General features: G+C 38.8%; 1 protein-coding gene across 1 annotated transcript in view; it reads right to left on the reverse strand.

The window, feature by feature from the left end:
* Nucleotides 1–21,861, reverse strand: part of ARSB (arylsulfatase B) — a 161,241-nt gene that overhangs the window by 58,658 nt on the left and 80,722 nt on the right. Inside the window, exon 6 of the mRNA XM_069491999.1 lies at nucleotides 5,545–5,615. Within this exon, the coding sequence (XP_069348100.1) occupies nucleotides 5,545–5,615 (71 nt within the window). The remainder of the gene's footprint in view (nucleotides 1–5,544; nucleotides 5,616–21,861) is intronic.

The following is a 21,861-nucleotide window of genomic DNA, read 5'->3' on the forward strand; positions in this document are numbered from 1 at the left end:
AGTTTTTCTTAGAAGGGAAGGAGGGAAAAGGAAATGGTACTAGCTGAACAGAGACCAAAACACTTCCAAGTTTACCTCAGAACAAAGCCTCCAAAGATAGATCAAAGTTTGTTCAAAGCATACAAGAGAGCAATCACAGCCCACACACCTGACACTGTCCATGAACCTGGGGAGGGAGGGAGAGGAGGGGAGAAGAGGGGAGCCAGGGCTGGAGCACAGAGAAGACTGGGGACCCATGAAGCAATGCAAGGGAACTTCCCAGGAAGGCAGGAGCAGAACCGAACACAGAGCAGCAAAAAGAAGTGGAGCCCTGGACTCAGGGACATGGCTGAGCGAGGCCGGAGGCAGGGGCTTTAGAAATCGGTATCTGCCTATCAAGGAGGTCTGGGGAAAGGAATGCGGACGGGCAGGGCAAGTCCCACATCAGCTCTTCTGGCTGATCGTTTCCATGCAGGGAATGGTGCGGGCGAGCACTTGTATACAGATGAATGGTTTCAAACATCTGTATATAATAATGTCAATTACAAATTAAGAAGTGGCTTGTGACTTTTAAGTTATTTTTATTTAGGCACAAAACATAGGATGTAGGTTTAGGGTTTAAGAGGAGAGTGTGAACTGCCACCTGGAGGTACTTTTAGGCTCAAGAAAGGGTATGAGACAATAAAACTTGATTTTGACCAGTTGATTTGTTCCTTACTCATTAACAAACATCTTTTGAGAACTTACTATGATGTTAGGTTCTGCGTTACGGAACCCTTAGGGCAGTAAATGCAAAAGATAGAGACCCTACTCATGGTCCTTCTCTTTTTCCTCTTCTTCTTTTTTTGGGTGGGAATAATGGGGTTTGTGTTTTAGCTTTTTTTTCATTTTTTTGAAATTGTGGCAAAATACAAATAACATAAAATTTACTATTCTAACCACTTTTAATTGTACAGTTCAGTGGCATTAAATACATTCACATTGTTGTGCCACCATCACCACCATCCCTCTCCAGAACACTTTTCATCTTGCAAAACGTAAATTCTTTACCCATTAAACAATAACTCTCCATTCTCCCCTCCCTCCCAGACCATGGCAACCACCATTCTACTTTCTGTCTCTATGAATCTGACTACTTTAGATACCTCACATAAGTGCAATCATACAGTATTTGTCCTTTTGTGACTGGCTCATTTCACTTGGCATAATGTCCTCCAGGTTCATCCATGTTGTAGCATGTACCAGAATTTCCTTCCTTTCTAAGGCTGAATAATACTCCATTGTGTGTATGTGCCACACTTTGTTTATCCGTCCACTGACGGACACTAGGGTTGCTTCTCCTTTTGGCAGTTGTGAGTAATGCCGCTACGAACATGAGTGTACAAATATCTGTTTGAGCTCCTGCTTTTAATTCTTCTAAGTTCATATCCAGAAGTGGGATTGCTGGCTCCTATGATAATTCTACTTTTTAATTTTTTGAGGAACCATAATATCATTGTCCATAGTGGCTACACCATGTCACATTCCCACCGACTGTGCACAAGGGTTCCAATTTCTCTACATCCTCACCAACACTCGTTATGTTCCCCTTCCTTCCTACATCTTTCCTTCCCTTCTTCCCTTCTTCCCCTTCTCTCTCTCGCTCGCCCCCATTCTTTCTTTTTTTGATAGTAGTCTTCCTAATGTGTGTGTGATCTATACATCCTGAGACTTCTTTATGTTTTACTGCAGAATGGTGAATCTCCTAGTCTATGAGAGATCCTATGACTTCTGGGGTGGGTGTGTGTGTGTGTGTGTGTATGTGTACCAATCTTTTGTGCCAGTCTTTGAGTATTTTTACTATTAGTACCCAAGCCACAACCTACCAAGGGTTTGTGACCATGAAAAAAATCCTGGCTCCACCAGCAGGAAGTGCCTCTGGAGGAGCCCTACGCTCCGAGTAAGGGGGTGTGGTGTAGCTGCTAAAATCCAGGAGGCCAGCCGCTGAGGGCATCTGGTCTAAGTAGAAGGCAGGGCTTCCCCGGGAAACGTCTAATGCCCATTCATATGATTCATGATCAGAGGAAACTTGGGTCCACAACCCCCAAGATGACCCACTGAAGGGAGAGAGAGAGGGAAAAGTGGATTGATGACAGGGTATTTCAGAACAGGGATCAGAAAGGTCGGCAGGATGTAGGAACAACAAAATCATACAACAATTCAGATCACTCTAGAGCTTGTAATGTTTCTAGTATCTTCCTTTCTTCCTCTAATTATGACCATGCCTTTGGCAACACCGCTGCATATTAACGAGTTCACCCTTTCTAGCAGGGTGAAAAAGGAGAGAAACCGAGTAAGCTCCTTTGAGGCCCCCCCAGAATACCGAAGCCAGAAGGGACCTTAGGGATCATTTAACTCATTCTTTACTTCACAGATGAGGAAACCGAAGAAGTGGCTTTTGGGAAGGTGGAGGTGGAACACTACTCTTCTCCCCTAAGTCAGTGCAAGCAATCTAAGAAGTGCTGGATTTGGAAACCACAGAAATGTTTCCGTGACAACACTGACTCAATTGTCAATCCTTAATTTATACCTTAGATTGGCTGCTTTCTGATTTTACTCCACAAAAGCCTCTATGTTCTATGAATGTGATTTCCAGACTTGGCTGTCCTATAAATACATATTTATTAATAGCTGGATTTAATTTTTCCCCATAAATTAATTACATAGAAAAAGAAATGGGCTGGTATCATCATCCTAAAAGGGAGGAAGTTCCCAAAGATAGTTCTCCTTTTTTCTACTCTGCCTCTCAGTAGACTGAAGTGAATATAAAAACCGGGTGGAAAAGGCCCCCAGTGTTGCTCATGTGAGAGGAGGAGGGGGCACTTTGCCACCTGCAGGCACAGGCAATAGAGAACACTCTGCGTGAACCAACAGTGAATGGGTTCTACCTCGATGCAAGGGCCTGGCAATGTCCCTCATCACATGCAGAAGGCAGACCAGGAGTCCCAGGCTGGCAGGGACACCAACATGCAGGCCTGGAGTGGGCTTCAGAGATGCTCAAGGCATAGCAGAAGGCCGGAGAGCATCCCTGAATTTGTGACAGCAGTACCAGGTCCACCACATAATATGTAGGAAACTGAGTCCGAGAAAAGCAAACATCCTTACAGTCTATGAGTGGCAAGATTAAGACATTCTCTATTCTGATTTCCATGCCCTCACTAATTTTTACACTGGCGAAGCCTGTGCTGTTATTTTGCTAGGGACATGTTAGGAAGACAGCAAAAATCATAGGTTGCACTAAGAATCTTGCAGCACACAGTGCTATGGTGGTTATATAGGAATATAGTTCTCAGGCTCCCACTTCTAATGCCAAACCAAATATAGCTTAGTAAGGAAGGGGGGCTTAAAGCTTTTCATTTGTAGCTAGAACTTAGCAGGTGAAGACAGTTTACAACCATTATAATGTGGGATCGTACTCCCACACGTTCCCTGGGCCTAGGTTAGACTGGGTTTTGCAGTGCATTAAATTACTTGGAAGTTTTATAAACCATTCCTGCCTTCCCACTATTTTCCTCCAGCCACCCTTAGAGATTTTGATATGACTGGAATGTGTCCTATCTCTCAGATGGGCTGGGGCAAAGAAAAGTTTAAGAGCCATTGATGCAGCTTCATAGGAACTAGTCACAGCTCTGTGATCCTAATACACAGTCAATCAATTCATTTCCTAGTACCGTCGAGAAGAGTTTTTCTAGACCAATAGAAATATAATGCAAGTCACATATGTAATTTAAAATTTTCCATTAGTCACATTTACAAAAGGAAACAGAAATAGGTGAAACATTAATAATATATTTAACTCAATATATCCAAAGTATTGTCCTTTCAACATGTAATATAAAAAATATATATCTTATAGGTGTACTAAGTCTATAAAATCTGATATGTATTTTATTCTTACAGCACATCTCAATCCACAATTAGCCACATCTCAAGTGCTCAATAGCCACATGTGGCTCGTGGCTACCATCCTGGACAGCACAATTGTAAACTGTTCTCACAGTCCCCAGGGCTCAAAACCTTCCATGCCACTCTCACTGACATCAGTTTACTCCAACAGAAATAGAAATTTCCCCATAATGTATCCATTCTTGCCTGTCTCAGGGACCTTTCTTGTCCAGATCTAATGTGTTCACTTTGGTCTTTCTTGCATCCCAACTCTCCAATTGTCCACTCAGTCATCAAGCAGTCATTACTGAGTGGCTACCAAGCGCTGGGTATTTGTGTTAACTGAAGAAGACAAAAAGATTAATATGACATAGTCCCCAACTTCCAGGAGCTCTCGGCTTAGCAGGCACAAACATGAAAATGTGATGGATGCTATTCAGAGACGCATACAAAGGGAGGCACGGAGGAGGGAGTGACTGTTTCTTCTGGGGCTTCTGGAAAGCATTCACAGAAGGGGACACTAGGCTGGGTTTTAAAGGATGAGAAAAATTGTGGAAAAGTAGGGAAAAGGTATTTCAGGCACAGGGAAAAGCATATTCAAGACAGTACAAGGACATGTGTCCTTGGAAATGGCAAGCGTCTAGCAGGCAAGAACACGGTAAGGAGTGCCTGGAGTGAGGCTGGCCACGTTAGTGGGGCTGCCTGATGACACATTTAGAATTACTGTGGGGTGATTCCCTGAGCAGGGAAATCTTGAGGTGAGCTATAGCACAGACTGGAGAGGACAAAGAAGTAAGAAGAGCTTGAACTGTGGGGGTAGCAGTACGTCCAGAAAGGAGGGGATGTGAGCGCCCATGCAAACAAGGGAATGTAAGAGCCCTGTTTTCTGAAGCTCATCTCAAGATAAGCATTATGATGGAGCCTGGGCAAAGGGCCTAATTGTTGAGGCTTTCTAGGCCCAAGCTCACCATGCTAGGACATTAGAGCCACTTGCAGGGGATTTATAAAGGACTATTACAGCATTTTGTGGTCTTGTAGGCCACACAGCTGCTAAAAGGCAGAGCCAAGAGTAGAAGTCACCTTTCTTTTTTTTTTTTTTGAGACAGAGTCTCACTCTGTTGCCCGGGCTAGTGTGCCGTGGCGTCAAGCTCACAGAAACCTCAAACTCCTGGGCTTAAGCGATCCTTCTGCCACAGCCTCCCGGGTAGCTGGGACTACAGGCATGTGCCACCATGCCCGGCTAATTTTTTTTCTATATATATTTTTAGCAGTCCAGATCATTTCTTTCTATTTTTAGTAGAGACAGGGTCTCGCTCTTGCTCAGGCTGGTCTCGAACTCCTGACCTCGAGCGATCCTCTTGCCTCGGCCTCCCAGAGTGCTAGGATTACAGGCGTGAACCACCTCGCCTGGCCAGAAGCCACCTTTCTTGATTCACTAGTGGGCACTCCTCTCACAGCAGACTGCACTCTGTGGTATGGAGGCCACAGTGAGATTAGCAAAAGAAGTGTCATGAAGAACTGTTTACCTTCACAGCAACTCAGGTGGAAAAAGAGCAAGCTTGGCCAGAGACACACTGGGTGATAAAAGCGTCTTTGTGAGCCAAGTTGACATAACACGGTAGCAGTGAGCCGGGTACTCACATGGGGAAGAGTCTACGAAGACTGGATCGATGTTGTGCAGCAGCTCCACTCTGGGGGACGGGCTTCCTTCACTGCAAAAGAATTTTTTAGGAAATGTTAATTTCCTTTCTCAAATGGGCATAAGTTATTTTAATACTTCCTTTCCTTGTACTTGTAGGAAATAACAAACTTGCCAGTTAACAACTTTGTCATGAATTCAGAGGTCTACAAAATCTGTGGTTGGTACATCTTCAAGCAGTCATCATTTGTCAACATTTTAACGATGACTAAACACCTCACATAAAAACCTCAGTGTCAAGCATGTGACGATTTTATAGGACAGACCTGGGACCCTTTGCAATAAACATTGTGGCTGTGTTTAAATATGACCCTGTTTACACCAGAGAAATGAGAACTCAAGTCACCCTGGATAAACCTCATACTGAACACTTACAAGGAAATGAAGAAAGAGCATCTGCCAAAATTGTGGCACCGATATTACGGATGCAATATAAGTCTTAAAGATTAGCCTACATAAGAAAAACTGATATCTTCCATATCCAAATTTGCAATATGGATCTTAGATTTAATACAAATACATGTGAAATAAATAGATCTTTTTAAGATTTTTTTTTTAAAGTGTCCATACATATACAATCACTACCTACATTAGTGCTGTAAAGTAACTTGGAGATCACTTAGACTCAACCCTCTCCTGTTACAAATGAAGAAGGTACATAGTTATTGGTAGAATATTGGGTTGTGTGACTCTCAAAACAGTGTTCTTAAAACATTGGGAGCATAAACACCAGCAGGTGTATGTGAGAATCACATGAAGTACCCAGGTCATTTTGCTAATATAAACTCAGCCTTATGGAGGTTGTTAAACACAATTTAAATCATTGGGAGGGTACTGAGGACTACTTGATAATCTAGTACTGTTTAGCTAAGTACTAAAAGCTCCAAAGTACTGCTGACATCATAGGATTTGTACACAATCTGAATAACCAGTAATGCTCTTTTTTTTTTTTTTTTTTTGTTGAGACAGAGTCTCACTTTGTTGCCCAGGCTAGAGTGAGTGCCATGGCGTCAGCTTAGCTCACAGCAACCTCAGACTCCTCGGCTTAAGCGATCCTACTGCCTCAGCCTCCCGAGTAGCTGGGACTACAGGCATGCGCCACTATGCCCGGCTAATTTTTTCTATATAGATTTTTTTTTTTTAGTTGTCCATATAATGTTGTTCTATTTTTAGTAGAGACGGGGTCTCGCTCAGGCTGGTCTCGAACTCCTGACCTTGAGCAATCCACCCGCCTCGGCCTCCCAGAGTGCTAGGATTACAGGTGTGAGCCACCGCGCCCGGCCAATAACCAGTAATGCTCTTGATGTAACCAAGAGGACATGCTTTCAGGTGGCCCAATGTCTATACCCCAAACGCACAGCTAATTGTTTATAGCAGTGGTTTTGGATTTCAAGGGCCAGGAAAGTTTCAAAAGATCTAGGTCGTGATTTGCAACTTTGTATTTGCCAAGTAAGGAAATATTAAAACAAAAATTAATTAATTTAAACAAAACCAAAAAAGCTTCAACTACCATCACCGTTATTTCATAAAATAAAAGTAATTTTAACAGCAAAAAAAAAAAAAAAAAAAAAAGGTTAGAAGGACAATCTCAGAATAAATACCAGTCCTTTAAATTGAATATATTTAACTTTAGCGGTCTATAAGATTTTGTTGTCCTTGTCTATTCTATAAAACGCACTGGCTAGAGAGGGTGGGAGGGAAATACTCAGCACATTCGCCGTCCTGGGGACAGGAGGGCAGCGCTGTAGGGAGGGGTGCGAAGTGGGGCCGGGGATAAGGCTCATGTCCAAGGGCCCTTCTCTTCTCATTTTCTTTCTGTGACACTTTAACTACCTGTCTATCCTGGAGAGTGTCAACCAGTCCAAAATGCCAGGAACTAGGGTTTGAGCCCAGAATCTTCAAATGCAAGTAGGGGTGACGTGCACAGAAAATGGCAAACATGAGAAAATCTAAATAGAGCGATGATGATGATGATGATGTCTAATTTGTGGGCTTAAAACCAAGCAAATAGAATTAAAAGCCTGGATAATAACAGCAAGTAAGTGAGGAGGGGAAATCAGAATGAAAGCATTTTAAAGTCTCTGTATTGGTTGAAAAGAGGGTATTGACGGAATTTTGATTTAGCTACATAAAATTTGTGTGTTAAATTTTTAGGATAACTATTAAAAACAAAGAATTTTTCTGGACTATAGGGGGAAAACCCCCTACTTTCAGAGCCAATATATTACTATATAACCACTCATCTTTAAAAGCGGAGTTCACTGGAATATTCCAAAACATTAGGCAGAGTTAAATGAAGGAAATTTTTCTAATATCTTTAGAGAGAGTTTATACATATATTATTCAGAAGAGCCACAAGTATTTCAAAATAAGGAAACTTAATAAGATGAGATGACTTTTTTGTACATCAATGGCTGTGGATAATCCTAGTTGACTAATTATTTGTTGGGAAAAATCTTCATAGGCAAAATCATCCTGATGCCAACAGGAGCCAAAAACCCCAACTATCTTGAGGATGTTGTGATTTTACTTTTATAACGCACTAATCAGAATATTTTGATAAGCATGTAGGTTAGAGATATGAGCCAAGAAAAATACAGTATGTGACAAGTGATTAAAACAATAACCAAACACCATTAGGGAATCCCTAAGGGGGAGGGAAGGAGGGACTATGGTTTTCCATTAATAATTAACACATTAAATTATTAGCACAGATTCACTAAACAATTACACACACACACACACACACACACACACACAATTCAGGAGGGCACAGAAACCACATGGTTAATTTCAGTGGTGACAAGGGCACACTACATTGATGCTGGAACCAAGCAAGTGGACACAAGTCACCCAGAGTAGAACCTGGGGAGAAATGGCGCTGGGGGGAGGGGAGGGGAGGGGAGGGGAGGGGAGGGTAATGAACTGAGAGGTCCCAAAGCCAACTCTGCAAGCCTCGTAATTTTGCCTAGGAAATATCTTAGAGTCATAATTTTGAAAGGACCAGTAAAGGGCACAGAGACAAGGGAGTGGTGGCCAACTGCTGGGGAAGGGACTCCCTCAAGTTCTGGATGACACAGATAGGAAGATCATGCCCCAGACTTGATGCAGGGCCACTGTCTATGAAGGAGTTCGCTTTCCCCAGACCTGAGAAACTGGTCATCATTACAATACTTGGGAAAGAATATCTACCATCCATATTTACCATGTTAGTAAATATACTTTCTCTTTATATATTAAAAGAAACAAAAGTTCAGTAAATACCCATGTTTTCAGTGTAGTTCAGAAACCCTCTCCTCTAAGAATTATTAATACAAATCCTTGGCCACTTAAATTTGAACGGTCTCTAATAATCATATAAAAGACCTCACTCCTGTATTTGGAGTGAAATGCTTGGTCTTTTTTCCCCCCCTGGTCTTTTTAGGGCAAACTTTTCCTACTATTATCTTATTCCTATCCCTTCCCCACTTCTCTGGAAATTTCTGACATCAACAATTTCCAATAATAAGAAAGAGGAACATGTCTTATGCATGTTCCTCTACTCTTATGTTTTGTTGAAACAAAAGAGAAGGTGGCTCACTCTACACTGCACCTGTAGAGTTGGGGGGCTGGGGGAGCCTGCAATCCTAGCACTCCGGGAAGATTGCTTGAGGCCAGGAGTCGGAGACCAACCTGAGCAAGAGCAAGACCCTATCTCTACAAAAAATAGGAATTTTTCTTATTTTTTGGTTTAGGCAGGTGGTATAGTTTAGCTGTGTAAGTAACGCTGGCTTCATTTGACCGTTCATTCCATTTGTGAAATTTAAATCTCTGAATAATGACTTATGATGTTCATGAGAGATGATTTTTTCCATAATCACACAAGTTCATGAAATGCCCTGGTTTTAGGGGAACCAAAGTTATGAGTGTTTTCATTATAGCAGATGTTTGGGCTCCAGGCTGCTGGGAATGGAGCACCTTCTCTACTAGCTTCTTTAAGGTGGCATCTATGGGACAGTTCAAGGATGGCTACTGCACAGTGCTCACCCCCTACCCTGGCACATAGTAATGGCAATGACAGTAATTGCAAAGAACTACATAAAGAAAAAGAACAGAACTATTTTGTTCACCTTTCACAGCTTAATGACAGAAACCTACTTCTACACCAGTGAAATGGGCATGTTTACAACCAAACTGGAGTTGTTTCTGGTTTTTGTTTGTTTGGGCCAGGCTGGTTTGAATAATAGTAGCTTGCATTGACAGAGCGTTTATTATGTGCCACCCACCATTTTAAATACTTTACATGTAATATCTCATTTAATCCTCAACACTGAGGTAGAGACAACCTTGGCACAGGGTGGTTAAGTGACACAAGATCATATGGTTGAGCAGGTGATAGAACTGGGTTTGGAACTTAGGCAGACTGACTCCCAATTCCCTGCTCCTCACCACCTGTGCTAAATTGTCTCCTCAATAAAATGTACACATGCCCTCAGTGTCTCCTTGAATGTGTTGTTTCCATTCATCTAGTTTATTTTTAAGGCTCCATAAACAAACATCTCTATTAACTGCAAATGCCTCTATTAATAAAAGAGTTAATCATTTTTCTTCATCCTCTTCTCTTAGAGACTCATTAAGTGATATCCTGTTGTCTCTAATGACATATCAGTATTCCATTTAAATTTACCCCAAATTTCACATTTTCTAGATTAGTTTTATTTACAAAAATAGGGCCACTCACTGATCGGTGACTAGTTTCCAATATGCTATAAATATTTTCTAAAGGTCTACAGTTTCAGACACTGAGATCACAGCGCTGTCCATTTATAAATAGAGTTGCCAGTTTTTGACTTTCATTTTCCTACTGGTTTAAGGGTGGGGCAGTGAAATATTTCCCATAAATAAATTAAATGCTATTACATTCCATACTTCTTTTACCACTAGCTGCTGACCATCTGTCATAAAAGACACACCCTGGAAGGCAGTGTCAAATTTTCAGAAATCAAAATAGCCATGGCAATGTTTTCTGAGAAGAAATTTTGCAGGAAAAAAACCAAACGGTTACTGATTAAAACACTGAAGAGACATCCACAGGGTAATTTCCACCCTGTTAATCCTTTGTAACCATCGTCATCATCACCGTCATCTTCATTTCTAGCTACTGAGTTCTCACTATGTTCCAGGCACTGTGCTAAATCCTCACGTTAGTGCCCATGGAGAAGGCACCACTGTTGTTAGACTTTACACAAGGAAATTAAAGCTTAAAGACGTTAACTAACTTGCCCAAGATCATACGAATAATAAGTGGAGGAGACAGGATCGGAATGAGATCTAATGATAGTGTACACACTTTTAATCGCTATGCTAGTGAAAGTCCTAGCGGATTTATTTTCTTCATTGTGTATGTGAAGGTGACATTGGGTTTGCATAAATCTCATGCTCTTTGAAATGCTATTTTAACATGCAAATATTACCATGAATGGGTTAGGTATGGAAATTATAAAATTTTGACTAAATTTGGTGAGGAAATATATTAATACATGTTGAATTCATTTGTTATAGTGTTATATCTGGGGTGATACTTTTTCATGTACATTTTTCTTAAGAAAGCTTATTAAGTTTTTAGTAGGCTACTCAAGAAAAAGGTAATATTATCAAAAATCACTGAATCATACTCTTAATATGATCTTTCCCTATTCATTACCGAAAAATAATTGGTAGGACTTCTGGGTTAGAGTCAGGATAAACCAGAGAGCCTAATATGCCTTTCTTCCCATTTCCATTTTAATACCCATGAAGAATTACAAAAAGATGAAAACTGGCAACAGCATTGGAAACTAAAGAGGAGACCAGATGCCAGAGTCCTGAGGGGATTTTCACTAATGCCAATGCTGAGGAGATTAACAACGTATTCTTAGATTCTACCAGAAGAATCAAAATCTAATCCCAAAGAAAGAAAAGGATGGATTCACTTTGTCTACCTCAAATGACAAGATTCAATGGCTACATTAAACAAAAAGTGGGTGACGACCTCCCACTAACTGTCCTCAGAGGTAGCCCGTCACGCCTGCCCTCACCGCCATCCCTGGCTGCCTCCCTGTCTATGTCTACCCAGGCAGCAGATACCAGACTAACATGGGAGGACATGGAAGACACTAGGCATGATGTGTAGCTTCCTAGAATCTGAAACCACCTAACAAAACAATCTGAAACAACGCTCAGAGCACTCAACACTGGGGTAGAGTAGAAGGCCTTTTAGCATAGAGGTTGGTAAAGTAGGGAATCAAAAATAACACATCCCTCCTTAAACATTTAGTTTTAACTTAAAAACACACATAGATAGCTAGATAGTCTTTGAATGGTAGTTTCTGAATGCAAGGCTACTGTTTGGGGCTCCCTATTATCTTTATTTCACAAACCGTACGTATAATGTTTCATCTACAGATTCTAGTGCTGTTTTTCTTAAAGAGGAGCAGGAACTTAAGTACATGTGAATTTCTAGATTTTCATAGAATAATGGTGGCCACCTAAATTTAAATCTCTCCATCCATTCTCCTTAAAAACTATATTGATAAGGAAAGAAAGTAAAACCACCCGAACTGCAAGCCTACAACACAAGCAGGAGGCAGCACATTTAAACCCCAGATGATAAAGTGAGGAAATAACCCTCTGAAGAGTCAGTGCCAGCATCCACCCTAGGATAGTCAGGCTAGGATTATGCAGAAGAGGGTGAGTGGGTATAAAAGAGGAAAAGGGGAAGGGACTCAGATCATGTCTGATAAGGTAAAGCCCAGAAAGAGAGGATCACACCTTACATGACAAAATGTTGATACGGGTCTTATACCTAGTGGATCAGAGCAATGGATACTGGGGAGTTGAAAGGGAGTCCAAGGAAGTGACTTGGACACAGAAGTGTACAGGACAAGAGTGGCTGTCTGGGGCAGGCACCAATGCTGAGAGAGGAGCAGAGGAAGAACAAGTGTCTTTGGATGATGGATGGTAAAGGGAAAGAAGGAAGCGGCCAAAGACCAGGGTTCTACTAAAACAACATAGTATCCTAGAATCATGAGAAGGCAGACCAGAAAGAAAGGAGGCAACATTTGTTAAAAGAAACTGCACTTCACTGTAGCAATACATGGTGGGTTTTTTTTTTTTAACACCAAAATATAGACATAGTTAACATTTATTCAGTTCATGAAATATGCTAGGCCCAGTGCTCAGGTCTTTTTCTATAATATGTTTTTGGTTCTCACGGTAATTTTATGCAATGTCATTATACTCATTGTACAGATATGGTACTAAAGGTTCATTAATATTGAGTAACTTATTCAAGGTCATACAGTTAATAATTGGCAGAGGTTATTTTTATTTTATTTTTTTAGTGATTTAATTATATTACTTTATTTTTTTTAAATTTCAGAATATTACAGGAGTACAAATGTTTTGGTTACATGGATTGCTTTTGTACTGCTTAAGTCAAAGTTAAAAGTGTGCCCATCACCCAGATAGTGTACATTGTACCCATTAGGCATGATTTTACCCATCCCCTTCTCCCCCCTCTACCTGTGTGATTTCCATTGAGTTTTACTTCCATCCATAGATAGCCACATGCAGAAGATAGAAACAGGATCCATATCTCTCACCACTCACAAAAATTATTTCAAGATGGATAAAGGACTTAAATCTAAGACATGAAACCATAAGAATTCTAGAAAGAAATGTTAGAAAAACTCTTCTAGATATTGGCCTAGGCAAAGAATTTATGAAGAAGACCCCAAGGGCAACCACAGCAACAATAAAAATAAATAAATGGGACTTGATTAAATTAAAAAGCTTCTTTATAGCCAAGGAAACAATCAACAGAGCAAACAGACAACCTACAGAATGGGAAAAATATTTGCATGCTATATATCTGATAAAGGGCTAATAACCAGAATCTACAAAGAACTCAAGCAAATCAGGAAGAAACAATCAAACAACCCTATTAAAATGTGGGCAAAAGACATGAACAGCAGCTTTTCAAAAAAAATAAATAAATAAACTAATGGCCAACAAACGTATGAAAAAATGCTCAACGTCACTAATCATCAGAGAAATACAAATTAAAACCACAATAAGATATCATCACCTAACCCCCGTGAGAATGGCTTTTATCCAAAAGTCCCAAAACAACAGATGCTGGCATGAATGCAGAGAGAAAGGAACACTTATTTATATACACTGTTGGTGGGACTGCAAACTAGTGCAACCTCTATGGAAAATAGAATGGAAGTAACTCAAAGAAATAAAATTAGACCTACTATTTGATACGGCAATCCCACTACTGGGTATTTACCCAAAGGAAAGAAAATCATTTTATCAAAAAGATACTTGCACACAAATGTTTATTGCAGTACAATTCACAATCACAAAGATATGGAATCAACCCAAGTGCCCATCAATTCATGAGTAGATTAATAAAATGTGGTATATGTATACCATGGAGTACTGCTCAGCCATAAAAAAAAGAATTAATACTTCTTGCAACTATCTGGATGGGACTGGAGACCATTTTCCTAAATGAAATATCACAAGAATGGAAAAACAAACACCACATGTACTCACTATGAAATTGAAACTAACTGATCAGCACTCAAGTGCACATATGGAAATATAAGATGCTCTTACACTAAGAAGTAAATTAAACTATCCAAATCCCACCTCCACAGATTGCCTGCTATTGCAGGTCCAGAAAGAGCCAACATACATAAATATGAAGAGCAACAACAAAAAGAACTCAGCATCTATACAAAGTTACCATACAAGTTAAAAAAAATAGAAAATGAGAATTCCAAAACTTGGCAAATGAAGACATTCTCCTACTATGGAAAAAAAAGAGTCACAAAGCAGAGGAAAACTGTTACATGATATTTCAACATGAATTAAATATAATTAAATGAGCAACTGCCAATATGTTAAAAAAGAAAAATGAGACACAATTCAGAGATTTTAAAACTCAGACATCAAGCTAAAGGAAAAACATTTAAAAAAGGACAAAATCTCAGAAATAATGAGACATTATACATAACATTCTCTATGCGAAAGCATGTAGAGAATAGAAATGAAAAGAGAGAAGATAATTAATTCAAAATAAAGAAAAAACAACTCTGGGAGGCCGAGGTGGGCGGATCGTTTGAGCTCAGGAGTTCGAGACCAGCCTGAGCAAGAGCGAGACCCCATCTCTACTAAAAAATAGAAAGAAATGATACGGACAGCTAAAAATATATATATAAAAAAAAAAAAAATTAGCCGGGCATGGTGGTGCATGCCTGTAGTCCCAGCTACTCGGGAGGCTGAGACAGGAGGATCGCTTGAGCTCAGGAGTTTGAGGTTGCTGTGAGCTAGGCTGACGCCACGGCACTCACTCTAGCCTGGGCAACAGAGTGAGACTCTGTCTCAAAAAAAAAAAAAAAAAAGAAAAAACAAAGACAAAAAGGATCAGAGAGAAACTGATAGAAACAAAATATATAGAAAGAAGATTCGATATTACCTGTAATTGGAGTCCCTGAAGAAGAAAAGCAAAGCAATGGAATATAATATTTAAAACTATAACTCAAAAAAACTTCTGAAATAAAAGAAGATCTGAATGTACAGACTGAAAGAACCCAATTTGTATCTGGTAAAATTGATCCAGTATGGTCACCTTTGAGACACATCCATAAAAAGTCGTAGACTTTAATCAATAATAATAATAGTGATAATAAAAATCTGGGCCTCCAGACAAAAGGACCAAGTCATTTGCAAAGGAAATTAAATTTGCCTTAGATTTTTTAACAGTAACATAAAAAACAAGTAAAGATTGGGGTAACATTTTCAAGAAACTCAAAGAAAGAAAGTATGAGACAGGAGTTTTTTAATCAGATGAGCTGCTTTTCAATTATCAAGGTTATAGCAAATATTTTCATAGACATGCAAGAATTCAAAAAATCCTGAGTAATCTATTCAAGAATGAATTCTTCCAACTAAGAGATAATTGTAAACCCTTTACACATGGACAAGTGGTCAGCATTGAATATATTATTATAGATCTAAGACTAAAAATTGTGGATAAAGAGAGAGCAGTATTACATATCATATGCTCTGACAAGGTAGAAATAATAGAACTTATAATAAAACTGGAAGAGAAAAGAGAGAGAAAGGGTAAAGTTGCATAAGCTACTTGATTTCTTTAGGGGTACTAAGTTGAAGATGTCATTTAACGGTGACAAACCAAATAGAGGATCCTAAATAAGAAAAAAGGGCCACGTGTGGTGGCTTACACCTATAATCCTAACACTTTGGGAGGCAAAGACAGGAGGATTGCTTGAGGCTAGGAGTTCGAGACCAGCCTGGGCAACATAGCAAGATCCTGCCTCTACAAAAAATAGAAAAGTTAGCCAGGTGTGGTTGTGCATGCCTGTAGTCCCAGCTACTCAGTAGGCTGAGGCAGGACGATCACTTGAGCTCGGGAGTTTGAGGCTGCAGTGAGCTATCATGACGCCACTGTACTCTAGCTGGGGTGACAGAGCAAGACCCTGTCTCATAAAAAGAAAAAGAAAAAGAAAAAATTAAAAAAAGAATATAGGATCTAAGAGAATTATGTAAAGATATTAGTATAATGGTAAATACCACAGTAAAATATAAACTGCTATAAATATTAAAAGAACTAATAAATAAAAGATCAAAGATAAAAATAAATATAACAAAACAATATGACAAAGCTAAGAATAAAAATAACAGTGATAGCAATAAACTTGTCTACTAAAAGAAAATGGCACACAAAGAAAACCTTACACTATACTCAACAACTACAAAACATACATTCTTGTCAATAACACATGGTATAGATACCAAGAAAGACCATATGCTGAGCCAAGTCACACATTTATTATAAAAGGATGGAAATAATAAAAAATATGTCTTCTGATCACAACAGAAATAAACTAATAATCAATAGTATAACTAGGGAAAGCCTGAAATACTTGGAAACCAAACAACATACTACTAAATACATGGGTCAAAGAAGAAATCATCATTTGCACCCTTATCACTACTATACTTACCAATAAGGTAATAGAAATATATTCTTTCACATGCAAAAATTCAGAAAAACTTATCATTTATGTATTTCTACTGAAAATTGCTTTAAAATATTAACCAACTAATCAAAAAATTAACTAAACTTAAGAACTAAAGAATGGAAAAGTTATAAAAATGTTGATAACATTAAAGATAATTAAACATATAGATCTACATGTATATAATTTCACTATGTGTGATTACAAAGTTGAATACAGAAGATGAAACTTCTTTTGGAAAGAATAGTTGTAAGATTTATAATATTCTCTTTCAAAAAGCTGGGTCTATGCTCCTAAAATGACATAATAAACACTTGAAAGTGAGAAATTAGCAGGAAAATATTGGTCAAGAAAGTAAAGGCAGAATAAATTTTTCTTTGGGTACTTCTGCTTCCAGCAAAGACAGAGTAACCAGCAAACTAGATTTACTTATCCTCCTGCCTAAAACAACCCAAAGAAAAACAGATGGAATATAAAAAACAACAGTTTTCGAAACACTGACTATCAAGCAAAGGACAATAATCCTTGAAAGATGGGAAACAAAGGAGGCCAGTCTGGTCATTGCCCAGCTTGCTACTTTGAGAGTTTCCAAGCCCTGGTGCAGGGAAGGGCAACTGCAATGTAGCCTAGTGGACTCCCTGAGTTGAGGAGACAGAGCTGAAAGTCCAAGGAGACCAAGGGAGCTAGAGTTCACAGGCCAGAGTACCAGAGTAGGGAAAGGTGTATAGAAAGAGGATCGGGGAAATTTACAGAAGACACCCTTGAAGCATTTAGCTGAGTAATGATCAGAAGATGCGTGTGAGTGAAACATCAATATCACAACTGGGGAAAGAACCATCTGATAGGATTAAACGGAACTGTGCTCAGCATTTGTGCAGGATTGGGAACAGCACCTATGTCCATCAGCCAGACTGGAAACACTCCTAAGGCACAGGCCACTCGGTGGGTTACTAGAGTTTTGACTCAGTAGTGGGGAATAATTAGCCCTACACTGAGCACTGCTCTGGATCTGCCTAATAAATCATACAGACAATACCCCAAAGGATCAAATTGTTCCCAAGTAACTTAACTGCATCTCAGAACAAAGAGAGAAGATTTATAAGAATACAAAAATATCCAGCACCCAACAAGGTAAAATGCGCAATGTTTGGCATCAGATCAAAGATTAAAAGGGATGTGACCCATGATGAGGAGAATAATTAATCACAATCAACCCAGAACTGACACAGATGTTGGAATTAGCAGTAGACATTATAATGGTTATTATAACTGTATTCTATATGTCCAAAAAGTTAACTATTAATAGATACAAGGAGGATATTAAAAAGAACCCAAGTTGAATTTCTAGAAGTGAAAGCTACAATGTATGAGATGAAACAACACTGGATGGAATTAATCAAAGCTTAGACATTGAGAAAAAAAAATTAAAACCTTGAAGGCTTAGCAATAGAATCTATCTAAAATGAGATACAAACAAAAAAAAAATCTTTTAAAAAATGAAAAGAGAACTAGTAAGCTGGGGGACAACTTCAAGCGTCCAAGTGAAAAGAATGAGTATGGATATTCTTCCTGAATTAATTTATGGGCTTATTCTCATTCAATCCAATTTATAAAAAGCTTTGCTTTCAATTTAACAAAATAATTTTAGAGTTCATCAGAAAAAATTAAAAGTGAGACTTGTCAAGAACATTTTGTGAAGGAAATATAATGAAGGAAAGGCTGATAACTATTTCTAGCAGATATTTAAACATACTCTAAAAATACAAGCATCAAACAGTGAGGTGTTAACATGAGAACAGATAAGTCAGTGGACTAAAACAGAGGGCACCAAGATAGATCATAGTACTAATAAGAAGTTAAAGCACAATTAAAGTAGTACAATTAAAGTATAAATCAGTGAAAAGGGAAATATTATTCAATAATCAGTCTGGGTCATCTTGTCAATATTCAGAATAAAGTATCACTTTAGATCAGAGGTTCTTAACCTCTGGCTCATGGACCATCATGCTTCCTTGGGCTTCATGGTATCTGTGAAAGTGGGATGAAAAGTATTTTTTTTTCTTTAACTTTCTTCTTGAAATGATATCCATGGGGGGGATGTCTTTAAGACATATTAAGTTTTTAAGATATTTTACATTATCAGATAATATTCAATTGTCACCATCGTCCTGTTATGACATCTAAAAGAGTTCCCCATTGATGAAAAAAAAAAAAAGTACCTACTATTAGGATCAGGCGTTGTGCTTTAAGTTTAATGAATGATAAAATTATTAAAAAGAAATTTATGAAATATGAATCCTTTGGTTTTCGTTTTTGTCAAACAATTGAAATATCTTCAAACAACCTACAGGATGCTTATCAAGTTGAAAAGCAGAAAATCTACGGAATTGGAAAGAGCTGGAGAAGCTATAGTCCCTGGAAATGGCAAATGTGGTCTTTGGCTTAGAAAGAAGAAAAACTGAAGCAGTGGAAGGATCTTTATTGCAAATAATGTCCCTACTCCAGAACTGCAGATATTTATTCTAACACTTTAATATTTTGAAGCAGGTCTAAGAGAAATTGATAACTATACAACTAGTTAAACCTCTGATGCTCTCAGCACAGACAATTCTATTTTTCATCCATTACTGGCATTCCTATTTCATGGGCCTCTTTCGAAATTTTCAAAACTACCATCATCTTGAGAATGGTATTTCCATTTCTGGGAAAAAAGTTCCAGACCTCTGGGCACAGATCAAGTGTCTGTGACATTTGGCTGTCCGTTTGTTTTTGCTGCTTTGGAAAAGAAGCTCCAACGTCAATGTGACTGGCTGGTCGATTTATCTATCGGCAGGCACGGGTGCCAAATGTTCCACCACCAATACTGAAAGAAGGCTCACTTAATGCCATGAGAGGAAATGACTTTATTGGGCCAGTGGCTAAATCATTTTTTAAGGAACTTTTATTAAGAAATGGGGCATAATGAGAGTGGTTCTTCACTTAGTAAGAGAAATTTGCAGAATTTCCAGAGAATAAGTCTTAAAATGCTTGATTAAACTTCAGGCAGAAATTTTATGTTTAAGTAAAATGGTTTAGCATACTTGCATAATGATTTTGGCCATATCTTTTAGTTAAAGTCCTGCGGTCACCATTATGTATACTGTTGAACAAAGAGCTATTCCATAACAGATTGGTCTCTAGGAGAACATTCTAACACTGAAGAAAGACCTTCTGCAATGTGGGGTTAAACGTGACCAAAATTTTTCCAATTTCTCCACAGGCAGAAGCAAACATGAGCCAAACTCTTAAAAGGTTGCTTCTGATCAAGATAATCTTAAGACCGAAATGTGGATTTATAATCCAAAATTTGCCTATATGGACAAACATTAATGATGAGAACTTTGCCAAAGATAATAACCTCAGTATATTGAGGACAAAGGAAATTACCCATAACGAATGCAACTGTTTGTCGACTCAAGCCTACCTTCACTTGGTAAAGTGTGCTACAGAGCTTTGCTTCCATTTTGCTACTATGTGCTTTTATAAGCCAGGATTTATAACATTTTTGCCATTAAAACAACACAAAATGAAAATCAAAACTGATTGGATGTGAAGCATGCTGGAAATGTTGTCATATCAAAATCATTCAGACCTTTCTCCTACTTCAAGTCAAACCTCCAGCAGCCTTTACTTTGAAAGTTGGCGATAACCTGAATTGAAGTTCAGGTTTTGCTTTGCTTGGAAATTTTTGTTTTATTTCCTTTTTATCATGCAGTGGGAGTTCATGCCAAACTCTACTTTTTTATGCTGAAAATTATTAATTACAGAAAAATCGATAATATAAAAACATAAGAAATAATCTATATGTCTAATAATTGGGGATTGGTAAATTATGGCATGTGAATGCTATGATTACACCATGGATTATAAACTTAAATGCCTACAGGGACAAGGCAGGGAACACAGGTGAGTGCAGTGGGCCTGTGTTGGGAGTTGGGAGCAATGGAGCCAGTTTTTGGCCTTGTGGAAATGGCCCAGTGATGCCAGACCTTCCTATTTTTAAAAACTTCTTATTTATAAATAATTTTAAATTTACAAAATGTTATAAAAATAAGACATAGTAAAAGAATACTTATGCTCTTTACCTATATTCTTTTATTTGTTTGTTAATATTGGAGTCCATTTGAATTCTCTCTGTATACATACACATACATATACATACAAACACAATTTTTTTTCTGAACCCCTGATATGTTAAATACATCATGGCTCTTTACTCCTAAATACTCCATTGTGTACTTCCTACAAATAGAAACCTGAAAACTACTATTTTTGAGCTAGGACATCCAGAGTGGGATAAAGAAGACGGGCATGAAAGGTCTTCTCCCCTTGGCCACTAGGGGACCAGTCAATTAGCTGCCACCACCCCAAACAGAGCTGCAACACCAAACGAAGGCTGAAAACCATTGCCCTAGACAATTATCATTCCATCTGTAAAAACAATACCTCCAGTATGTATATATTTATTTATAAATTGGACATATGTACAAATCTACTAATATATTCTGTATCTTATAAAACATATACTTTAAAAATGATGAGATAAAATTAAATTCAAATACAAGAGTCAAAGTTTTCTGCCTGCACCCCAAGGAAGCATCTCTCACCCTCTAAGGCACATGCCCCCCTACCCTGGGGCCACTGCTCTGCACGGTGGAGTCTAAACAGGAAAAGGACCACCGCTATTTCCAAAGCTCAGTCTGGGTCCTGTTCCCTGGATGTTATCTCCTTAACATCTGCTAGCTCTCTCCAACACAACATACTATTTCATTGCCTTCATAGCTCCTGTCACCACCGGAAGTCATCTTGCTTATACATGTGTTTACTTGATTGATACTTCCTCCCCCTTCTAGAATACAAGCTCCTTGAGAACCAGGATCTTGCCTGTCTTGTTCATTCCTAATTTCTAAGCACCTTGAACAGGGCTTGGCACATGGTAGGTGCTCAATAGATACTTATTAATGAATGGAACTAAACATACCCCTGGCTGCCATTCTGGCTCTTTCCCCCTGCTTGGGCCTCCACTCTCCTAGCAGGCAACAGGCAGGTCCCGACCCTGCCAAAAGCTAACAATACCCTCATCTACTTCTAAACAAAGCCTCTCAGCTATAAAGACCTTCCAGAGAGGTGAGAGGCTGGGGAATC

This window comes from Eulemur rufifrons, chromosome 17 (genome assembly GCF_041146395.1).
Source record: "Eulemur rufifrons isolate Redbay chromosome 17, OSU_ERuf_1, whole genome shotgun sequence".
NCBI lineage: Eukaryota > Metazoa > Chordata > Mammalia > Primates > Lemuridae > Eulemur > Eulemur rufifrons.